We start from the raw sequence: 20152 nt of genomic DNA on the forward strand, positions 1-20152 counted from the left end.
CTTAAATCCTGCAGGTTTACCCTGTAATTATTACGTCTTATTTCTTCCTTACAATTCCATGGTTGTATATTTTTACACTTCCTTTTAAACATCCCGAGTTGCTTAGTTATAGGGCTTCTTTGCCATTCATTTTGATGTTTGTCTTTTCTCAACCCATTCAGTTTGTCGGTTGTCTATCTTGCTCATTTCCTCACTGAGTTTTTCATTCCTACAATCCCGTGTCTTTTCCTGTGCCTCTATTTTCTTTTTGCCTTCTCTTTTTATTTTAGTCTACGTCTTTATAATTGTAGCAATGCTTTACTCAGACAAAGGATAACAGAACTTGATCAGAGTTCTTCTAAGCAGATCCAGTTAGTATTTATTTGTTTTCCACATAAGCACTGAATTAAGCACTTTATTTTTAGACATATGTCTTTACAAGAAAGGTGTGAGATCGTTGTTGTTATCTAGACACACGCCCTAGTCACTGGTGTAACACGATGCACATTATTTCTTCGCATTTTCTCTCATCACTGCACAAATTTAGATTCTATCATTCTGTTGCTTATAATGTAATTCTTCAGGGGGCCAGTTTTATAGGAATAACTTTTCTTTTACTACTTTCTCCAACAAATAATTGTGCATAGGACTTAGAAAATTGTTATATTTAGCTGATTTTGATTAAATTTAGCCTAGAACACTGAGGATATTGAACAGCCCATGAAATAAAAAAATAAAAAAAATGTTTTGTGACTTTTATGTCATTTCCTTTAGCATCTGCAATATCATTCAAAAGTTTGGGGTCAGTAGGAATTATTATTATTTTTATTTTTTGTAATTTCATACAGTATCATATTAAATTGATCATATGTGACATTTTAAATTTTACAAAAGATTGTTTCAAATAAATACTGTTCTTTTGATTTTTTTATTAATAAAAAAAACTGAAAAAATCTATCGATTTCGACAACAAATATTAAGCAACTTTTTTCAACTGAGATAAATATAAGAAATGTTCTTGAGCTTCAAATTAGCATATTAGAATAATTTCAGAAATAATTATTAGTAACACTTTACAATAAGGTTCATTAGTTAACATTAGTTAACTACTTTAATTAACATGAACTAAGCATTAACAATACTTCTACAGCATTTATTCATTTTAGCTCATGTTAATTCCAACATTTATTAATACATTATTAAAATCAAAAGTTGTACTTGTAAACAGTAGTTAATGCACTGTGAATTAACATGAACTAACGATGAACGACTGTATTTTTTATTAACTAACATTAACAGAGATTAATAAATACTGCAACAAATGTATTGTTCATTGTATGTTCATGTTAGTTAATATTTTATCTAACGTTAACTCTTGGAACCTTGTTGAAGTGTTAGTGAAATATTTTAAATATATTAAACTTGAAAATGGTTATTTCAGATTGTTATAATATTTCACAATATTTTTGTGTTTTTACTGTATTTTTTATTAAATAAATGCAGTTTAAGAGACTTCTTTCAAAAGATTTATTTAGCCCAAACTTTTGAATGGTAGTTTATATGCTAGTAAATGTTTTTAAAAAATTATTTAAGTTTTTTTTGTAGAAGAAAAGGACCAAAAATATGCTCCATTTCACATATTTCTGTCTAATCAAATGTCATTTCATTGGGTCTTTCAGTATTATCTTAAAGATAACTTACATTCAATCAAAGATGGCTAACATATCGCCCCAAATTCTTTTTTGGCATTGGTATTTTTACGAGCACACAATCCATCTTCTCTCTTGAAAAGAGTGACATTAACCAATTGCGAATGGCAGAATCTATTGCAATCATGTGAAAGAAACTACAATACAATTCAAATCATTTAGACTTGCGACCACTTGCTCAAAGCCATCGGTGGCTTTTACATTGAAAAAGCTTTTGATTGAGAGAACAGGAAGAGACCACGCGAAGATCAGCTCATGCATGCACGTCCAGACTGAATGTGAGCTGAGGGTTATCACTCAGTTCCACATTTGCTAGGTCCAATTGAACTCTGCTTGACTTTTGCTGCAAGTTGACAATGTGAAAGCTCAATGTCCTTGATTTGCCATAGAATACTCATTATAGGTGTTTATTTTATTTTTTATTTTATTTTTTGTGGTGGGAGGAGAACAAATCATTCTCCTGCTGTTTGCTAATTTCCTCTTCCTTGAACCCACCCCTGCCCCCTTCTCCCCCATGAATGGCTGGAATAGATGCTGACAGGGCACAGAAGCACGGCATGGATGAGTTTATCTCAGCTAACCCGTGTAGCTTTAATCATGCCTCATTGTTCGAGATGGTGCAGAGGCTCACGTTGGACCACAGGCTTAATGACAACTTTGCATGTCTGGTAAGTGTTTTTGTTCTTTGGTTGAATTCAATGAAAAACAACTGTAAACATCATTTTCGAAATGTCTACCCATTTGCCGGAATTGTAGGGATGGTTTAGCCCTGGCCAGGTGTTTGTTCTGGATGAATATTGTGCTCGGAACGGGGTGAGAGGGTGCCACAGACATCTGTGTTATCTTGGCGACCTGCTGGAGAGGGCAGATAACGGGCACATGATTGACCCGACACTGCTGCACTACAGCTTCGCGTTTTGTGCCTCCCATGTTCACGGCAACAGGTACAGCCCCACATTCGGTTACACCACATTACTGGGATGTTAGATATTGGGAAAGATACAGATCATGGAAGCAGGAACGAGGTTAGACAACAAGGGCTCTTTGCAAGTCATCAGCATATTTTTGCGTCAGTGTTTATTATATTTTCCCATGTGAATGTTCTTTATAATTTTGCCAAATTTTGTTTGATTTGTTGTGTATTTTGTTCTCAATCATTTTTCATTTCTTTTCCACTTTCCAAACCTCGGCGGTATTCTTTCAGCCACTACATCTTCCATTCTCCTTTTTTGTTATTTTACTTTCCAAATCTCATTGTGTTGCTCATTTATTACATGTTCCTGATAGTCAGAGGGGGTCTGAGTTTCAGGGGGCTGGCTCAAAGTCTGGAGGGAAAAGGGAGTCTAAAAATATAAGGAAATGTAAAACACAGCTGGCCCCTGAAAGCACAAGGTAAGAGGGCTTATCAAGGATACAGTATGTTCATATAACCAGCGTCTTATGCTACACTGTACAGTACACACTTCACACAAAGTGAAATGGGTTAAACAGCTCAGCTTGTCTACTGCAGTAGTCTTTCACCCAAAATATATAAATATTCTCTTTCCAAAGTCAAATGACATTATATATATATCCACCCTTTTCCTACACCTCATGATGCTTTGCACAAATTATGGGAGTAAATTCTGTTAAACTGTAAACGATAAGTCAAAGGCTTGCTCTATGAACACAATAATAAGCATTTTCAAAAACTGGGTTCAATGAGGTAACATTAAACTACTCAGCCTTCAGTAAATGAACATTAAAAAGTGTAAAAGCATTGAAAAATGACTTTCAACAGACCATGACCCCTAAAGCTTGATTATTTCCCTAGATTATTCCCACAGCAATATAAAGTAATATACTGCATGTCCGTTATGTAACATACATTGCCTTAATTAAAAATGTTCATTAACTGGAAAATTGAGTGATTATATTTCAAAGTGATTTCCATCATCTTGACAGATAACAAATATTGTATTTAGCTGCTTCAGAAACATTCCAGTAAATGCTGCTTATATGAATTAGAATTGAAAAGGGGGGATAATTATATCTTAAAGCATCTTTGTGGAAATCTGGAAAGAGACATGATGATTTTGGAAGAAAAACAAGAGATTCTTAGTGAATTCCAGTGAATTCTCATTAGGAAAAAGCTACTATTCCTTTAAATTCAGCATAATATTGCAAAATGTCATATATTTACTTTGACAATAAGACCAATAACCTGTAAGAAAATAAGTAGAATCGATTTTAAATTTAATTAATTCATTTAATTTATGCCTGTATGCACTTGTACAGCATGTTTAGTTTAGGTTTCTCTTCCCACTGACTTGTTGAAAGCATATTTATTATTGTGCTACAGCTGAGTGTGCATTCAATATATTTTAATCGTTTTCCCAAGTAGAGTATTGTAACATCGATAGCTGTAAATAAAAAAATTGGGTTGGAATCAATGTCTCCCAAGAGTATCACAACAGGGTCCCATCTGCTGGGTACAAATACATTTATAGCCAGTGTATTAGATTTAAGAAAGTTGCTTCTGGTTAGATGTTCTTTCTGGACTCAGTGTGCCAGGCATGTATTTTATTGTTACAAGTGTGATATACTACAGACTGAAATGTTAATGTGGTTTGATTTGCTTTCCCTGAAAATATACAGAGATTTAAAAAGCAATGATGTAGTATCATAAGTAGCTGTTGTAATAATAAATAACCCCATTCAAGACTTTCTTTGGATTTGTATCCCTCTTGTCTTGGCTCAAAATAATAAATAACCCAATTCAAGACTTTCTTTGGATTTGTATCCCTCTTGTCTTGGCTCAAAATTGCCATATTTTGCATGTAAAATAGGCCTGATGGTCTTGGAACAGTAACGGTGGAGGAAAAAGAACGCTTTGAGGAAATCAAAGAGCGATTACGTGTCCTTCTGGAGAATCAGATCACAAACTTTAGGTGAGTATGTAGACGTAAGGCCTTCATTGAACATTTCACAAGCTGTATTATAGCAGGAAACATCAGCAGTTCTACTGCTTTCGTTTCAGGACACAGATTTTATATTCATTAAAAAACAATCCAATCCAACACCTCATTAAAAATTTAAGACCACAAAAGTAGACAAAAATGTGCTTCAAAATCATATATTAAAAATAATATCACCATGGACTGCATAGGCCCATCATTTTGCAAATTATTAGGCAGAGTAAAGTAATTGACAGTTTTGTAAATGCATAAACAGCAGCGGAGAGGTGATTTATCAGCTTAATGCATGGAACAAATGCTGAGCCAAATATTGTATTATGCTGAATATGAGGAGTGCACAGCCAATATGTGCATAAACATATCAATTACAGCCTGTTCAAATCAAATTTAATTGACTGACATCAGCCATAAAAGATATGGGAAGTATTTTGTCTTTTCTTGAAAACAGTTGCATTTTAATTATATTGTATTATTCACATTTAGCATTGTGTTTTTTACCTTGCTGTCCATAACCCATTTTTGGGTCTCGGCCTACCAGTTGAGAACCACTGATGCACACCTTTCTGTTTTTTTCTCCACTTAACATGCAACAATATAATTGTATAAGATTTTAGCAACCACAATGTAATTTTTGTTGTTATAGGTATTGCTTTCCGTTCGGTCGCCCTGAGGGAGCATTGAAAGCCACTCTGTCTTTGCTGGAGAGGGTAATGACAACATTGCTTATATTGATTCAGAGTAGCAGCAATAGAAGGAAAAGAGAAGCAATTGATGGTATTTTATTATATTTAGCACCGCCTGTCTATGTTTACTTGTTCTGCCATGCATCATTTCACAAAAAAAAAAAAAGTATGACTTATTCATACTACAGGAGGACAACAAACTTTGTCACTAGATAACAAATTTGGATTTGTGCTTTTTCACAGGTGCTTATGAAGGACATTGTGACCCCAGTCCCACAGGAGGAGGTCAAGGCTGTCATTCGTAAATGCTTAGAGCAAGCAGCTCAAATTAACTACCAGCACATCACTGACTACGCCAGAGAGGAAGGTGACTAGCATTGCCCCCTTCTTTCACAGCATTATGATTTTAAAGCACTTAACCATGCTATGGTTTTAAACAGAAGGGAAGTTTTGTACTTTAGAGAAAAAAAGTACTCTGCTTCCATTTATTTATATCCATTTAATGCATAAACTGGGGTTTATATTTGAAAAATGTGTTTTGAGTAAATAATCTACTCTTCAGCTTTCAGTTTATGAAAGGAAAAGTAATTTAGGTTTGGGTAATTAAGTTTGGTTTAAATTGTTTATGTATTTTGGTGGTTTGCAGATAAATATATACATTTATATACATATATTTTAGTACACTAGACTACATTCTTGAACTGCACAGCATCTGTCTTGATTGAAATAATATACGTGTTTATTCTAAGACAATTACTGCATTTGTTTTTCTCTTTCTTTTCAAGAAAAGTTTAAATGTCTTCTTGTCCATTCTCCTTTTGTGGACTTGTGTGTAAAAATGCATTCAGTTCCACACAAAGAAGAGCTTCTTACCATTTCCTATCTGCTGCGGTAACATAGAAAACTGGACATCTTTCAGACGGTCTCCACACGTTCTCTTTTCTATTATTGTGGCTCAAACAGGATGATAAATTACAACAGGGTAGATAAATAGTTACAGAGGAGGAAAAGGAATAAGGAAAATGAGAGGGAGGATGTAGGAATGGGGACGGACCATGTGGTGAAATAAATTAAGTATGTGGGAAGGAGCGGTTGAAGGGAGGGAGAGCCCATTAAAGGAAAACAGGTTGGGAGAAAGAGCAATGAGATGAAGAGGGAAGCATCCATGAAACAATGCCAAGTTGGGCAACAAGCATGAAAGAGGATTACAAGAAAGAAAAGGATGGGCAATATGGAGAGGTGTCTGTTTGAAGAGGACTAAAAGTCATTGTGTGCTGGTTTTGAGGAGGATGTTTGTGTTTAGATGTTTGAAGATCATTTTTAAATCGTTTCGCTGAATGAATATCCTCTACTTCATCAAATCATTGGTTCTGTTGCTTATTTCGAACAATGTGACAAACCAATGACACAAGAGCCAAATGCTGACAATCTTTCAGAACACAGTATCTGTGCCTCTCTAATCGGTCTTGGCTGATATTGACACAATATCCTTAAAAGAACAGCTCACCCAAATATGAATAGTTCATCATGTCATTCGTGTGATTTAAAATGTTTATGGTTTTCTTTTCTTCACTGGAACACAAAGCAGATACTGCGCTGACTAAGCAGTCCTTTTCCATTAAACAAAATTGTCTGGCTGCTCCGAAAAGTTTTTGACAAAAACACAAGAGATGAAATTCTCCATTTTAAATGAAAGAATTGTCATTTTTGGGTGAACAATACACTGTCGTTCAAAAGTTTGAGGGTGATGTGCTTAAAAAAAAAGTTTAAGTCTCTTTCCAATAATTGATTTATTTGATTAAAATACAGAAAACAGTGATAGTGTAAAATATTATAATTTGAATTTGAATTTTCAGTAGCCATTACTCCAGTCTTCAGTGTCACATGATCCTTCAGAAATCATTTTAAGATGCTGATGCTTAAGAAACATTTCTCAATATTATTGTTGAAAACAGTGATGATTAATTTCTTTTTTTTATAAAACTGATGCATTTAATGCATCCTTGCTAAATTCAAGGATTAATTTCTTTAAAAAAAAAACCTTACTGGCCCCAAACATTTGAACAGTGGTGCACCTTTAAAAGTTTTCCACTTCCACTTTGCTCCTCATTTGTACTGTGTCCAAGTGAGAGTTTAAGGGTGATTGTGATCTAAGGGTTTTAACCATCAAAACACATTGTATTATCCGACCTTTCCAAAAACTTTTCTTAATGAGAACTTCCCTTAACACAAGACATCCCTTCACCATATTCAACCCTTGACCCCTTTCCTCTGACCCCAAACTCTTGCATGCCGGAATCCTCCTTTTCTTTAGGAAAAAAGAGGGCAATGTATGATCATCCTGTCTACTCCTTGGCTACACAAGTGATGGATTTAACCATCCGTGAGTAACAACTCCTCACCCTCTCCTCACTCCTCACTCATTCTTTACCTCTCTTTCATCAACTCAATCCTCCATGTCACGTCCTTCTTGGAATTTTCTGTTTTGCCATTTTCACACAGATGACAGACAATGACTAGAGAATGATACGTAACGTTTCAATTCCAATCCCTTTGGGAGAGATGTTCCATCTGTTTGTAATACAACATGACTGATGCATCCGTTCAGCTTCCTCTTGTTCGTTTTTGATTGAAGCTCATGTTTGTGACTTGAATGCATTTTTACTTTGGCCGCTATTTTACTTTGTCTGAGTGTATATCGTTACTGTGGTGTGGTAGGTGGTTTCACTGGGGGGTTCCAGACACATCAACAGGTGCCTGAGCTACTGGGAGAGCAGGAGTTAGTAACACGTGTACGAGCTATGACTTATATGTTCCAAAATCACAAGTCTGTCTTGTTCGTGATTACTACAGCTGTGTTCGATTTGAAGTGCGACCGAACAATCGCTATTGTCTATTTGTTCAGCGTGTTTTTCAGTTGCTACTTTGCTATGTGTTTTTTGTTCTTGTCGTTCCAGGTAATTATCTACATGTGTATTTGTGTGCCATTGTTTTTTTTATATATTCTATATCAACTACACAATAATTCTATGGTGAGTGACTAAGAGTGAAATGACCAGGGATGCTGCACCGATTTTGGGCCAAATATGCCACCTTAAGGAATAATAATTTTTCCACCCCCAGTTCTCCCTTCTCTTTCTCCCCTATTTCTCCCTCTCCTTTTGTTGCTCTGATTCTCTTTTTATTTCTCTCTCTCTCTTTCTCTCAAGTTGAGAAAACTCTAAAGGATCAGAAGGATCCAGGTGAAGCTATGTTTGACGTCATCTCCTGTCTGGAACATGCACATCACACATTTACAGGGACAATTTATTTGGTCTGAAAGTCCTGTAAACACCATAACACAAGGATCCCCCTTGTGCAATTCTTTTTTTGTGAAGATAGTATTCTTTTATAAATATGTGCAAAAAATTTGGGTAAAAACGGAACTTTAGATAGAAACGGAACCTATTAGCACTTAATGGTCAGACTGATGGTGTTACATCATGCAGACTTACAAGAAACAATACTATCTTTCACAAATATTTCAGTGTTAGACTTTTCAATGTGATAAAATGTGAGGGTAGAATGATTGCAGATTTTTCTCACTAAAGTACTGGGAATAAGTTTGTAACTGAAGAATATCTAAATCTTGACATCATTAGATTTTATAAATAAGTAGTACTCAACTGGTTTTGCTGCATTTTTGCTAACTGTTTTTGTGTTACAACCCACCAGCTGAGAACCACTTCTCTAAATCTTCACCAGTTTAAAATATTTTGCTTCTTTAATTCCCAGTCCACAACATTTTAGTCACATTGAAAATAGATAAAGTATGAAATTTGGATAATGATAATCAGAGATTATCATTAAATCCATTGTCAATGCTTTATCATGTTTTGTTGATGACATCATGGCCTTAGGAAGAATGAGTTTATATCAGATATTAATGGTTCACAGTGTAGTATATTTAAGTACAGGGCATCCAACCCCATTAATAACCCATGAATTGAACAGACCGATAAACCAATGGCATGTTTTATTCTAGTCACTAAGATTAAAGAGTCAGACGAAATGATAAATAAGTCATGTCCCTCATGACCGAAGTAACATTTAATTCAATAAATTAAAGATTTTCTTTTCTCCTTTAGTGGAGACCTCAGCATTGCTGAGTTGGTCGGTATTTTATTTTATTTCTTTAGCTGTTTTCTTTTTTCTGTCTTATTCATTTCATCTTGTTTAGATTAAAGTTGGTTATATGTTAAACCAGAAACACTGTTGTGTGTCCTGATGTTCTCATTTCATCAAAGTGTTGCATATCTCTGACAGTCTGCTTTTTCTCTCATATGCTGGCCTTAGATTCTAGACAGCAGTGAGAAGTCCTACCCTTTATTATGAATTTACCTAGATACATAAAAATACTGTGTCAGTATAAATGTATTAACAGTGGGGTCCAAAAGTCTGTGTCCGCATTAAACATCTAAAATTCAAACCTGGATTTAAAATGTTAGGATTTAGGGAAAGTTATGATGTAAACACAGCATAGTAGAGATTCTGCATTTATTCTGTTTTTGTGTACATTGACAGGGAATATACTATTTAAAACATTTTCAAATCATGCTGGAGCACATGATTATGAGGTTCTACACAAAGGAGTTCATGCAAGCTGTGTAAAGAGAGATAGATACTATGAATTTTTAATTTTTAAAAAAAATTTTTTTACTTCAACTATTATGCTGATTATATAGTTAGTAATGATATAAATATATATTAATTATGAAAAAAGCTATGTAGAACCACTTGTGGTCTCAGACTTTTGAAGCCCATTGTAGTTGCAAGCTTTTCAAACAATATTTTTACTTCACCGATTACATTCTAGTGTCTCTGACATCAGTTAGGCATTTTTTTCCCTTGAAGTGTTATGAGTGTCATCAACAGTGTTGTCATTTCTGCATGCACAGTTAGGTATTTATGAACTTAGCTTCTTCAAACTGCATTGTAGTGTCCATGACATCACAGATTCACAGAATAAATATAATAATCAACCACTGTAATATTAACCATCCCTCTTTTCCCCACCATTCTGCTCCAGAGAATGTAGCTAACCTAGCTACGCCTGCTAAAAAACTGGAGCATGTCATCCGCCTGGCAGAGTTAGTAATTGAGGTTCTACATCAGAACCAGGACCATCACGCAGAGGTGAGTCTGAACTCTTTCTCTCTATTTCCCTCACTTTCACTCTCTTTTTTCTTTAGTACAAAATAGGGCTGATTTAAATGGCCAGTGGCTCCTCTCTAATAATAAAAAAGGCAGCTGTGCAGTTTGCACAATGCAATTTGTATTAGCGGAAATCAGTGAAACAGCAAGAGTTCAGTCTCCCGTGAGATCCAGGTCTCTAAACCACTTTCCCTGGATCTATACTCTAAAGAAAGCCTCAGAATACAGATTGTTTCTATATTCTGAATGTTAGACAGTTTCCTTTGGAATGCCTATAACTCACTAGAACTGAAGATGCATTATGTATAGCGAGCCAAGTATGGGTTTAAGACATAATTATAATAACTGGCATGCTTCAGCATTTACTACTCCAAGAGCAAATACATAATTAGAATTATTCCGAGATGCAATTTAAAGTATTAGGTAATCCATGGTCTTCCTGAGTTTGATAGATTTACTGTATCTTTCTGAATATGCTTAACAGGCTGCGGTCACAAGTACAGGAGACCAGTCGGTACAGTATCATGTTTCTTTTTTTCTTAAGTTGTCATCACATAGTGTACCTTTTCCCTCAAGCATGTCAATTCACACAGTTAAGGGCTTTTCTGTTATGTCTGGGTGGAGTATGGCAAGACGATTCTTAAAGGACATGATATAATTAACATAAAGTGTTGGTCTCTTGGATTTCTGAGAAATTCTTAAACATCTCCCCCCTCACACACTGATCAAGATTCACAAATGATGAAAATATTTTAGATTTAGTCCCAAGTCATCATAGAACCAACTGTATATCATACTGTTACATTTTACTTTGTATAACTTCACTGCCCAACCGCTGGTATCATACTATATAACCATAGAAGGCAATTTCAACCCAATGTATTTACAACTTTATATCATCCAGTTGAATTAAATCTCACAACTGTGACTTTTTATCCAAAAGTTTTTGGAAAATTTGTTCATAATCAATATTTTGTGCTTACTTAAACACTTTGCACATACATCACTTCATATTTCACTGATCATATTTTTCCTCACCATTCACTCCATGGTGTTGTTGCAGGGAAAAGAGGTATGTGATCAAAATTAATGCAGTGAAAAAAGCCCCTTACTGGCTTGTGCATGAGCTATGAAGGGTTCCCTTCCCCTGTAATGTCCCATTCCTCACAACGTGAGAGAATGTTTTACCGCATCCTACATGGGTTCGTCTTAATTCCTCAGCATTGTGCCTGTCAAGTCTCCATTCAAACTTGTAAGGCTTGTGTCCCTGACCAGCAAGGTCAGTGCTCAATGATTCCTTTGCTTCCAGGGGAACGTTTACATTTACCCAGCACCACGCTAGTTGTGTCACCCTAACTTTTCCCAGTAATATATGTTCCCTTCTACTAGTGTAATTAGACTTCACAATCCTTCAAAATGACCAATCCAATTTCATGACATAGCCCTCTTCCCAGGACCACTCTTGCTGATTTTATTTCGTGTTATATACTTTTAGCATTTAGTAAATAGTATGACAGTGTTAACACATACCCAGCACTTCCAGATAAGCAAGAAGGGCCTTGGGGAAGGATTCATGGGTTGCTTGGATTTGGTGTCTCTTATCACTCTCTAACCCCACTTTATATATGTTTGTCTGGTTAAGCTCAGCCATATGCGTTGCCCTGCTACACTAGCAAATGCTATATTTGTTGGTCCCAATATTATGACCACTGTAGCTTTTGAAGTGTTAATTATGAAGCCTGCAGGTAAGATGTGTGGTAAGTCTGGTTTTAGGGCTTGCTATCCCTTTGTAGAAGAGCGGATTTGGGGGAAATGTTTCGAGGCTCTTTGAAACTGTGGGTTTAGAGGGGTAAAAAAAAAAAAAAGACATAACATGCAACCAAAGGGAAGGATTAAGCCTCTTAAAAAGGCTGATCAATTCCCTGAATGGGTTTATCAATGGTTGGTTGTTTGAATTAGAAGAAAAGTGTTTTATGCCAAGACTGCAAGCAAGCCTGATTGATCTCAGAAACTCCTGCTCAATGCCCAACTACAGGCCCAAAATGTATGGTCACTTTAAGAGATTAAATAAAAAATATTCAGTCAAACCATATGCATTGCCAAGTAAAGATGTCTGCTGCTTGCTTGCATTTTTTGGCGTATCAGAGATGGCAGTGTTGCATGATCGCAAGACACATCCCCATCCCGAAGGGTAGGGATGCAGTGATGTGAACGGTTGAACTACATCTTCCATTTGGAGGGCAAAAGCATGCAGGGATTTCTACCTCACTTGCATGAGAACTGCACCTCCTCTGGCATCTTGACTCCACTGGGAATTGACCTGATATAAGAAAAATAACCTCTGCTCACAAATATGCAAACATTTGCAACACGAAATTTAAGGTGTATTTTCATGTTTTAGATTTGAATGACAAGCCCTCTCATTAAATGAGTTTGAATATTTCTCTTATTTGGAATAACATGTTTCCTTTAGAGGGCTTCAGAATTCTTAAGATATGCAACCTTTTACAGAAGATTCATAAATTTGTTCTTATGGTGAAATGGTTTTCATAATATTAAGACTTTGTTTTGGAAGATATTTAGTATACTTTTCTGTGTTGCAAATTTATAAATGGTTTAATGTAAGTTTTAAATTCCATAATGATAAATTGATCACATTAACCCTTGTAAACTGGTTACTTGAAAGCGTTATCTATTTAATTAACATAAGGACCTTAAATGTTGAAGCAAAATATGAATCACTCAGACCAAAACTCTAACTTCTCTTCATTTGAACTCGTACCATTCAAATGGAAAGATATTACTTTAGAAGCAGATGTACAAAGTGAATATGTGAAATGCCACATGGCAGACACTTAACCAGTTTACAATCTTTTTCTTGCCTGAGGTCACCTAATACTCTTGTTATTTTCTAACTATCTGCTTGTTTTTTTCCATTCTTTCTTCCTTTTCTGGACTGTCAAGGCCTTTGCATGGTGGTCAGACCTGATGGTGGAGCATGCTGAGAACTTCTTGTCACTCTATGGAGTTGATATGGATGCTGCACTTGAGATCCAGTCTCCCGAGAGCTGGGACAGTTTCCCGCTCTTTCAGCTTCTAAATGATTTCCTCCGTATCGACTGTAAGCACTTCTTGCAATATTTAGTTAAGAGTTCTGAAAGTATTGTCATCTAAGCGTACTGCAAAGTACTCTCATTCTGATTAAAATAGAGATTTTAATGTAAAAGTTAGGTATGTTACTCTCAAAATTGTCATAACCTTCTATGTTCTGTTTTTACAGATCACCTGTGTAACGGAAAGTTTCACAAACACCTGCAGGACCTGTACGCCCCTCTTGTGGTGCGATATGTGGATCTTATGGAGTCATCCATCGCTCAGTCCATTCACAGGGGATTTGAGCGGGAGTCATGGGAACCTGTAAAGTAAGACACCACTTCCTCAGCGATGTGTGTGGTCACTGGGAGCCAGGGCCTTTCAGGACAAAAACATCACAAAAATCTAAATAAAATATCTAATTTATATATGAGATAGCAGGGATAGGCATATCCCCATCTTATGATGGATTTTGTTATCTGCAAAAATAAACAGCTAATCAAATGAAACTGTTAAGCATCCAGTTAGATTTCTCAGGTAAAGTCTGAAACCAGTTTGTTTACACCATTTGAAAAAAAAATGTAAATACTAGAGTGACCTCTGTAACCATCCCTGATATGAGAAAGCTGCCAAACATTTAGAGAAAGTTCACCAAGTCCACAATATCTGGATAGACTTCAGCCAGTGTCTTGTAGGTTTCCATCCTCTTCTGTGTTTTTTTTTTTTAATTTGTGAACTAACCCTCATATTGTGCACTTTAAACTGAATGCTTTTTATGTCCTAATCAATACTGTCATGCTTGATTTTGGTTTGCATGTTGACTTTAATGATTTCATACCAGTTCCCAACGAACAGATTTCAGTATTTAGATAATCTGCTATCTTTAGAAAAGATACTGCTACCCAAATATTCCCAGCCTAACAGAATACTCTTATGTCAATTAAGCTTATGCCCTTGAGAAATATATGTCAGTATGGTTTCTCTCATCTGTTTGTTGTCTGTTTATATGTGTAACACCCCACCACCATCCTCAAATCTTTCAAGCTGCTGTTTGTTCTTGCTGTGGAAAAATTCTGCTTTTACTTCCTTTTTATATAAGTCTGCTGTTGTCGATATTATTGACCACAAGTTTCTTTCTACTCAGGTCTTCTGTTTAAATGTGCTTGTAGATTCCCTCCCTCCAGTTGTTATGTCTGCTCCTTTATGTGTAAAAAATGGTCTTTTCCATTTCTCAGTTTCTCTTTTTTGTATTGTATGTCTTACATTGCTTATTTGCAGCATTCCACACTGCCACTGTTATGGAATTTTTTTGTTTCTTTTTTTGTCTGTTTCTGCAGGAGTTTAACAAGTAATCTGCCCAATGTGAATCTACCAAATGTGAACCTCCAAATTCCCAAAGTACCAAATCTTCCCGTGCCAGTAGCAGGACTATCTGTTAACCTTCCACAAATGCCTAGCTTTTCCACTCCATCCTGGATGGCTGCTATATATGACTCTGAGTGTGTATTCAATGCATTTACCTGAGATCTGATGCATTCTAAAGTCTTCTTGGCATGAAAATGTTTGGGGTTAGTTAACTTACCGGCAGTTAAGTGTTATTGCGTTGCAAGATGTTTGATAAACTTGTCAATAGTTAAAAGACTTTTAAATGATGGCTATAGCAGATTTTCCATGTTCTTTGTATTGGATATAGAATAACTACAGGGCAAGATGACTTGCCTCTGGAATCATTCTCATGTCAAGTAGCCTGCAAAGGGTTCCAGACAGGCTCATGTGATTTGTTATTTGAAATGAGAACTGAAAAGCTCTTCATTTTCCTCAATGTGCATGCCATTGAGGTTAGACTGAGGTGGTGAGATCTGGATTGCAACCCAAACCTACAGCCAAGATATTGCTTTGTATTCAAATACAGTTATATTCAATCCATACAAATTAGCTACTAGATGTCCTTGAAGTTAACACACATAATTTTGGACTAAAACCATTAATAAAACAGCAATGATGAATTAAAACAACTATTTAAAAAACAAGTTTTGTTTTAATTTTAAAGTTAAGTTCAAAAAGTTCCTTTAGTTTTTCATTTTCTAATTTACCTGTATCCTGAGCAATGTCGTTGTAGTCAATATCTCATTACTATTTTGTATTCCTTAAGCTAGTGCTTTCTAAAAGTGCCTGCATGAATTATGCTATGACATTAGGGTTTGTTGATATTAAAAAGAACTGGTATAATCATCAGAATATCACTGGTAAGATAAATATTTTGTAGGATAGCTGAGATAAAAAAGGTTGTCTAAACATAAAGGGACACTGGTTTTTGTTTTGTGTGGAAGGTGGGTGTGGGTTGGTGTAACTCCCTGCCTGATCGTAGCGCTGTCATTGCGTTGGTAGCTGATGCTCTGAAGTAGACATTACTTCAGTGTAGCTGGCATCCAAGGCAGTAGAAACTAACACCCAAAGAGTTCAAACATCAGAGTGGGCTTCTTTTTCAACATATACACTAGAGCGACATCACAATTGCTGTAGAAGATCACTGAATCATACCCATTTCAATAAGGAATTTGAAGTAAAGTTCCACTTGAACTTGAGCCTACCCAATTCCAAGATGGAGACTGTCTCCATAAGACACGATTCGCTCCTATGTTTTAACTCTTTAACCCTGGCCCTTATGACACATCTTTCTACTCAGGATGGCAGCGTCCTCAGAGTCGACTGCATGGTGTGTTTTGATCTTGGGAGCTCCTTTAGTCTCTGTGGGCATGAGTGGTGAGAGATAGCTTGATCTTTACTACATTTTTTTTCACTGGACCAACTTAAAAAAAAAAATTGTCCATAAAATGAAAGTTCATTCTATGGACAAAAGCATTCTTTAAAACATATTTTTGTGCATGTGTTCCAAGGGGGAAAAAAAGAAAGTCAGGTTTGGAGTAATATGAAGGTGAGGAAAAGGTACAGAATTTGCATTTTTGTTGAATTATCCCTTTAAGAATCATATTGCATATAGAGTCGCCTTTAACATTAAACACTAACTCTAAGAAAGTCTAGGAGATGGCATTAAGAGAATTGGCTTCATGTTAAAGCACTCTTGCTTGGCATCTGTTAGTTTCAACTTTATCTGTGCAAGCCTTCTCTCACCTTGACATTCCCAGGTCCTTCTCTTTTAAAGAAAATTTACATATGCATGAATTCAGGTCAGTCCTATAAGGGTTAATAACCATGCAAAAATGCGAGGTTATTGAAGTGTTTTGTAAACACATTTGTTTTGCCATGCACTGATTGTGTGATTATATTCCCCATATTTTGGGACCTCCAGTTGGTGTATAGGTAAAATAAAGCAATCTTAAAGTCTTAGATAATCTGCATCTTCCTCGAATCCTGAATATTTTGGACTTTTTACCTCTAAAAATCTTACTATACCTGGCAGCAATGGCTCGGGAACATCAGAAGATCTGTTCTGGAAGTTGGATGCCCTACAGACCTTCATCAGGGACCTACATTGGCCGGAAGAAGAGTTTGCCAAACACTTGGATAACCGTATGAGGCTCATGTCAAGTGACATGATTGAGACCAGCGTTAAACGGTAAAAATAATATCTCTAGTACTTAACAGATTCAAAACGTTTGATGGTATACATGAAGATTTTAAAGTATGACTTTGAAGTATGAATGAAATTTCATGCAAGATGACTCATTTACTTCACATGCTTTGCTGGTCAACAGCACCAGGGGAGCGTTTGAATCTAAGCTGGCCAAAAGCAGCCGTTCCACAGATTTCCGCATCCCACTGTCCTTATGCACCATGTTCAATGTGATGGTGGACGCCAAGGACCAGTCTGCTAAACTGTGTGCCATGGAAATGGGCCAGGAGGTAATTGGCAGAACTTCTGATTGTTGTGATAGACAAACGCTTGATCTATACTGGAAATTTCACACCATTTTCAGGAATCCCAGAAACTTTATAGATTTTTTTGGATTGAATAATATGCAAATGTTTGAGAATAAAAGGAAATCATTTTTAAAGAACGTTAATCCTTTTTTTTTTTCTAGAAGTGTTTTGTAGAATATTGGAATTATAGGAAAAATAATAATGTCTCCATTAAGTACAATTTCATGTTTGGTCAACCTCAGTAGTTATATTTATTTTACAAGGCTGCGTATTTTAATTTGTAAACTTATATATTTTAATCACGTACAATCATGAATTTGGTTGTATATGCATCTGCATCTTTATGTTCAGTTTGAATTTGGCCATCCACTGTATTTCTGTATGAATTCGTCTTTGGTTTTTGAGTTCTCTGTCTTCATATATACGCACCATATAAGTTCGTCTAAGTATTTAAATCTGTCTTTACATTTTAGAAACAGTACCACTCTCAAATCGATGAGCTAATCGAAGACACTGTAAAAGACATGATTTCACTCTTGGTAGCAAAGGTAAGTTTTGAGAAAATGGTTGACATTAACTCTTGTTGGCTGTTTGTCATCGAAATAATGGTTTTGTGCCACCTGAACAGTTTGTGGCCATTCTGGAGAACTTACTTGCCAAGATCTCCAGGTACGATGAGGGAACTCTCTTCTCCTCCTTCCTCTCCTTCACGGTAAGTATTATCTATTTCCCTTTTTTATAAAATTCTAGTATGGGCTTTAATGTACACTGAAAATTCCTTTAGGTGTTAAAATAAGAGGAAGAAAGTTACTTAGTGCAACTTTAAGGGAGGGCGATTTTTCTTAGAAGCACTTGAGTCAAACTTTTTTTTTTAAATTTCAGGTGAAAGCAGCATCAAAATATGTGGATGTCCCTGTGAGTACTGAAAATTCAACATACTTTACCAAATATATTTTTCTTATTCACATCCATTCCATACAAAACTAACTTTTTTCTGGTTTCACCCTTCCACAGAAACCAGGGATGGACGTTGCAGATGGCTATGTGACCTTTGTCCGTCACTCTCAGGACATTCTGAGAGATAAGGTCAATGAGGAGGTGTATATAGAGAGATTATTTGATGTAAGTAAGATGCCGTTACCTCCATGCCTAACAAAGGAGGGCCCATCCAAAATGTGGCAAAACAATGGGGCATACGAGGGATAAGTCACATTTTGAGTGCCAAACCTGGAGATCTTACATCCAGACACATAAGGCCAATCATGACTTGAAGCTTTCAGTCAGCTACCTTATGTCTCATTGCTGTGACTTCCTGTTCCAGCTCTCTGTGCTCTGGTGTTTCATTAGCCACGATGCATTGGACCTTTGTGCTCTGGTGTTGTGTTAGCTAATGTGCGTTGGACTTTATGCTCACAGCGGTTTCTTGTTTAAGAGGGAAGTGTCACAAAGTGGATTATTTATAAGACAGTGCTCTCAAAAAAGTTGATTTTATCTTGAACCAAAAATTGTGACATTAAACACAAAATGTAATTTTTTAAATCACAGAGAAAAAGAGGCAGATCGTAACAAGTAATATATTATACAAAAATGTAAAAAAAATCATGCAATTAACTATACAACCTAACTTGTACGGTAATATGGGATTTTTAAACCATCAAAGCAATTCATGCTTATAGTATCAGTTTCAGTTGCAATTGCAAAAACCAATGCTTCACTGCTTTTCATAAAACTAATTGTACACTTTAATAAATTCTACATATTGAAGTTGCAGTTTAAACAATGATTGACATGTATTAAAATAAAATTTGTAAGCGATTGTCCTGATTTTAAATACCAACTGACCTAGGGCATAAGAGAGCACTGTTCGGTTTAGAAAAATAATCCTTTGTGATTTTGTGAACATGTGTCTTTGTTACACAATGGCATACATGTGTGTTTATGTATTTTAATAAGCAATGTAACAGATGTGTGGACAAGTGTCCAAGTCTTGGAGCCGTGTGTGTGTGTGTGTGTGTGCGCGTGAGGGTTTGTCAGAGTTTTTATTATTATTTAATTTTCTGTATTTTTTCCCAGTATACATATATGAGTGTGAATATTTAGTTGTGTGTCATACCATACTGTAACGGGTTGTATGTATCAGAATATTGTGGATAAAAGTGTGTACGTTTGTGTGTGTGTTTGACTGTAAGGAAGTCTATTATGTTATTACTTTTTGCAGCTTTACTTGCTTGTGTTTGGAACATTTGTGACACACATCTTATGCATGGATCTGCCTTTATTTATGTGTTGTTTTATTTTATTTAAAATTCAGTGCTTGTTATGTCCATTGTGCTTTTTCCCCCTCCACACTAAGTTTGTAATAATGCATTTAGCATCCAACCTCAAAGACCCAAATTGAATCTGGCATGATTTGTCCTGTTTTTGCTCCATAGTTTCAGTCTGTCTTCTCAAATATTTTGTCCAAACTAATCACCATCAGTGAAAGGCTCAGAGGCATGAAATCAAAAGCAGTTATAAAAATACCAAAATTCAGAATGGCAGCAGCCACATAGTGAACGTTAATTGGCAAATTAAAGGATAATGGCAAGAAACATGCATGTTTCTGATTGTAATGATTCACTGTTTGTTTTAACTGAATTCTTGCTTGGACAGTTGT

The 20152-nt window shown here is 35.8% G+C and overlaps 1 protein-coding gene across 7 annotated transcripts in view; it reads left to right on the plus strand.

Moving 5' to 3' along the window:
* LOC128015806 (calcium-dependent secretion activator 1-like) overlaps positions 1-20152 on the plus strand; it is a 72084-nt gene that overhangs the window by 47967 nt on the left and 3965 nt on the right. Inside the window, exons 12-29 of one of the 7 annotated variants that reach the window (XM_052599984.1) lie at positions 2220-2356; positions 2445-2632; positions 4517-4618; positions 5289-5352; positions 5572-5695; positions 7643-7711; positions 8538-8570; positions 10397-10503; positions 11006-11035; positions 13486-13642; positions 13802-13943; positions 14952-15113; positions 17036-17191; positions 17331-17478; positions 17970-18044; positions 18125-18208; positions 18379-18411; positions 18511-18618. In XM_052599984.1, coding sequence (XP_052455944.1) covers positions 2220-2356; positions 2445-2632; positions 4517-4618; positions 5289-5352; positions 5572-5695; positions 7643-7711; positions 8538-8570; positions 10397-10503; positions 11006-11035; positions 13486-13642; positions 13802-13943; positions 14952-15113; positions 17036-17191; positions 17331-17478; positions 17970-18044; positions 18125-18208; positions 18379-18411; positions 18511-18618 — 1919 coding nt within the window. The remainder of the gene's footprint in view (positions 1-2219; positions 2357-2444; positions 2633-4516; positions 4619-5288; positions 5353-5571; positions 5696-7642; positions 7712-8537; positions 8571-10396; positions 10504-11005; positions 11036-13485; positions 13643-13801; positions 13944-14951; positions 15114-17035; positions 17192-17330; positions 17479-17969; positions 18045-18124; positions 18209-18378; positions 18412-18510; positions 18619-20152) is intronic. The other 6 variants (XM_052599978.1, XM_052599980.1, XM_052599982.1 and 3 more) reach the window with 6 other exon arrangements.

Source organism: Carassius gibelio, chromosome A6 (genome assembly GCF_023724105.1).
Source record: "Carassius gibelio isolate Cgi1373 ecotype wild population from Czech Republic chromosome A6, carGib1.2-hapl.c, whole genome shotgun sequence".
Taxonomy (NCBI): domain Eukaryota; kingdom Metazoa; phylum Chordata; class Actinopteri; order Cypriniformes; family Cyprinidae; genus Carassius; species Carassius gibelio.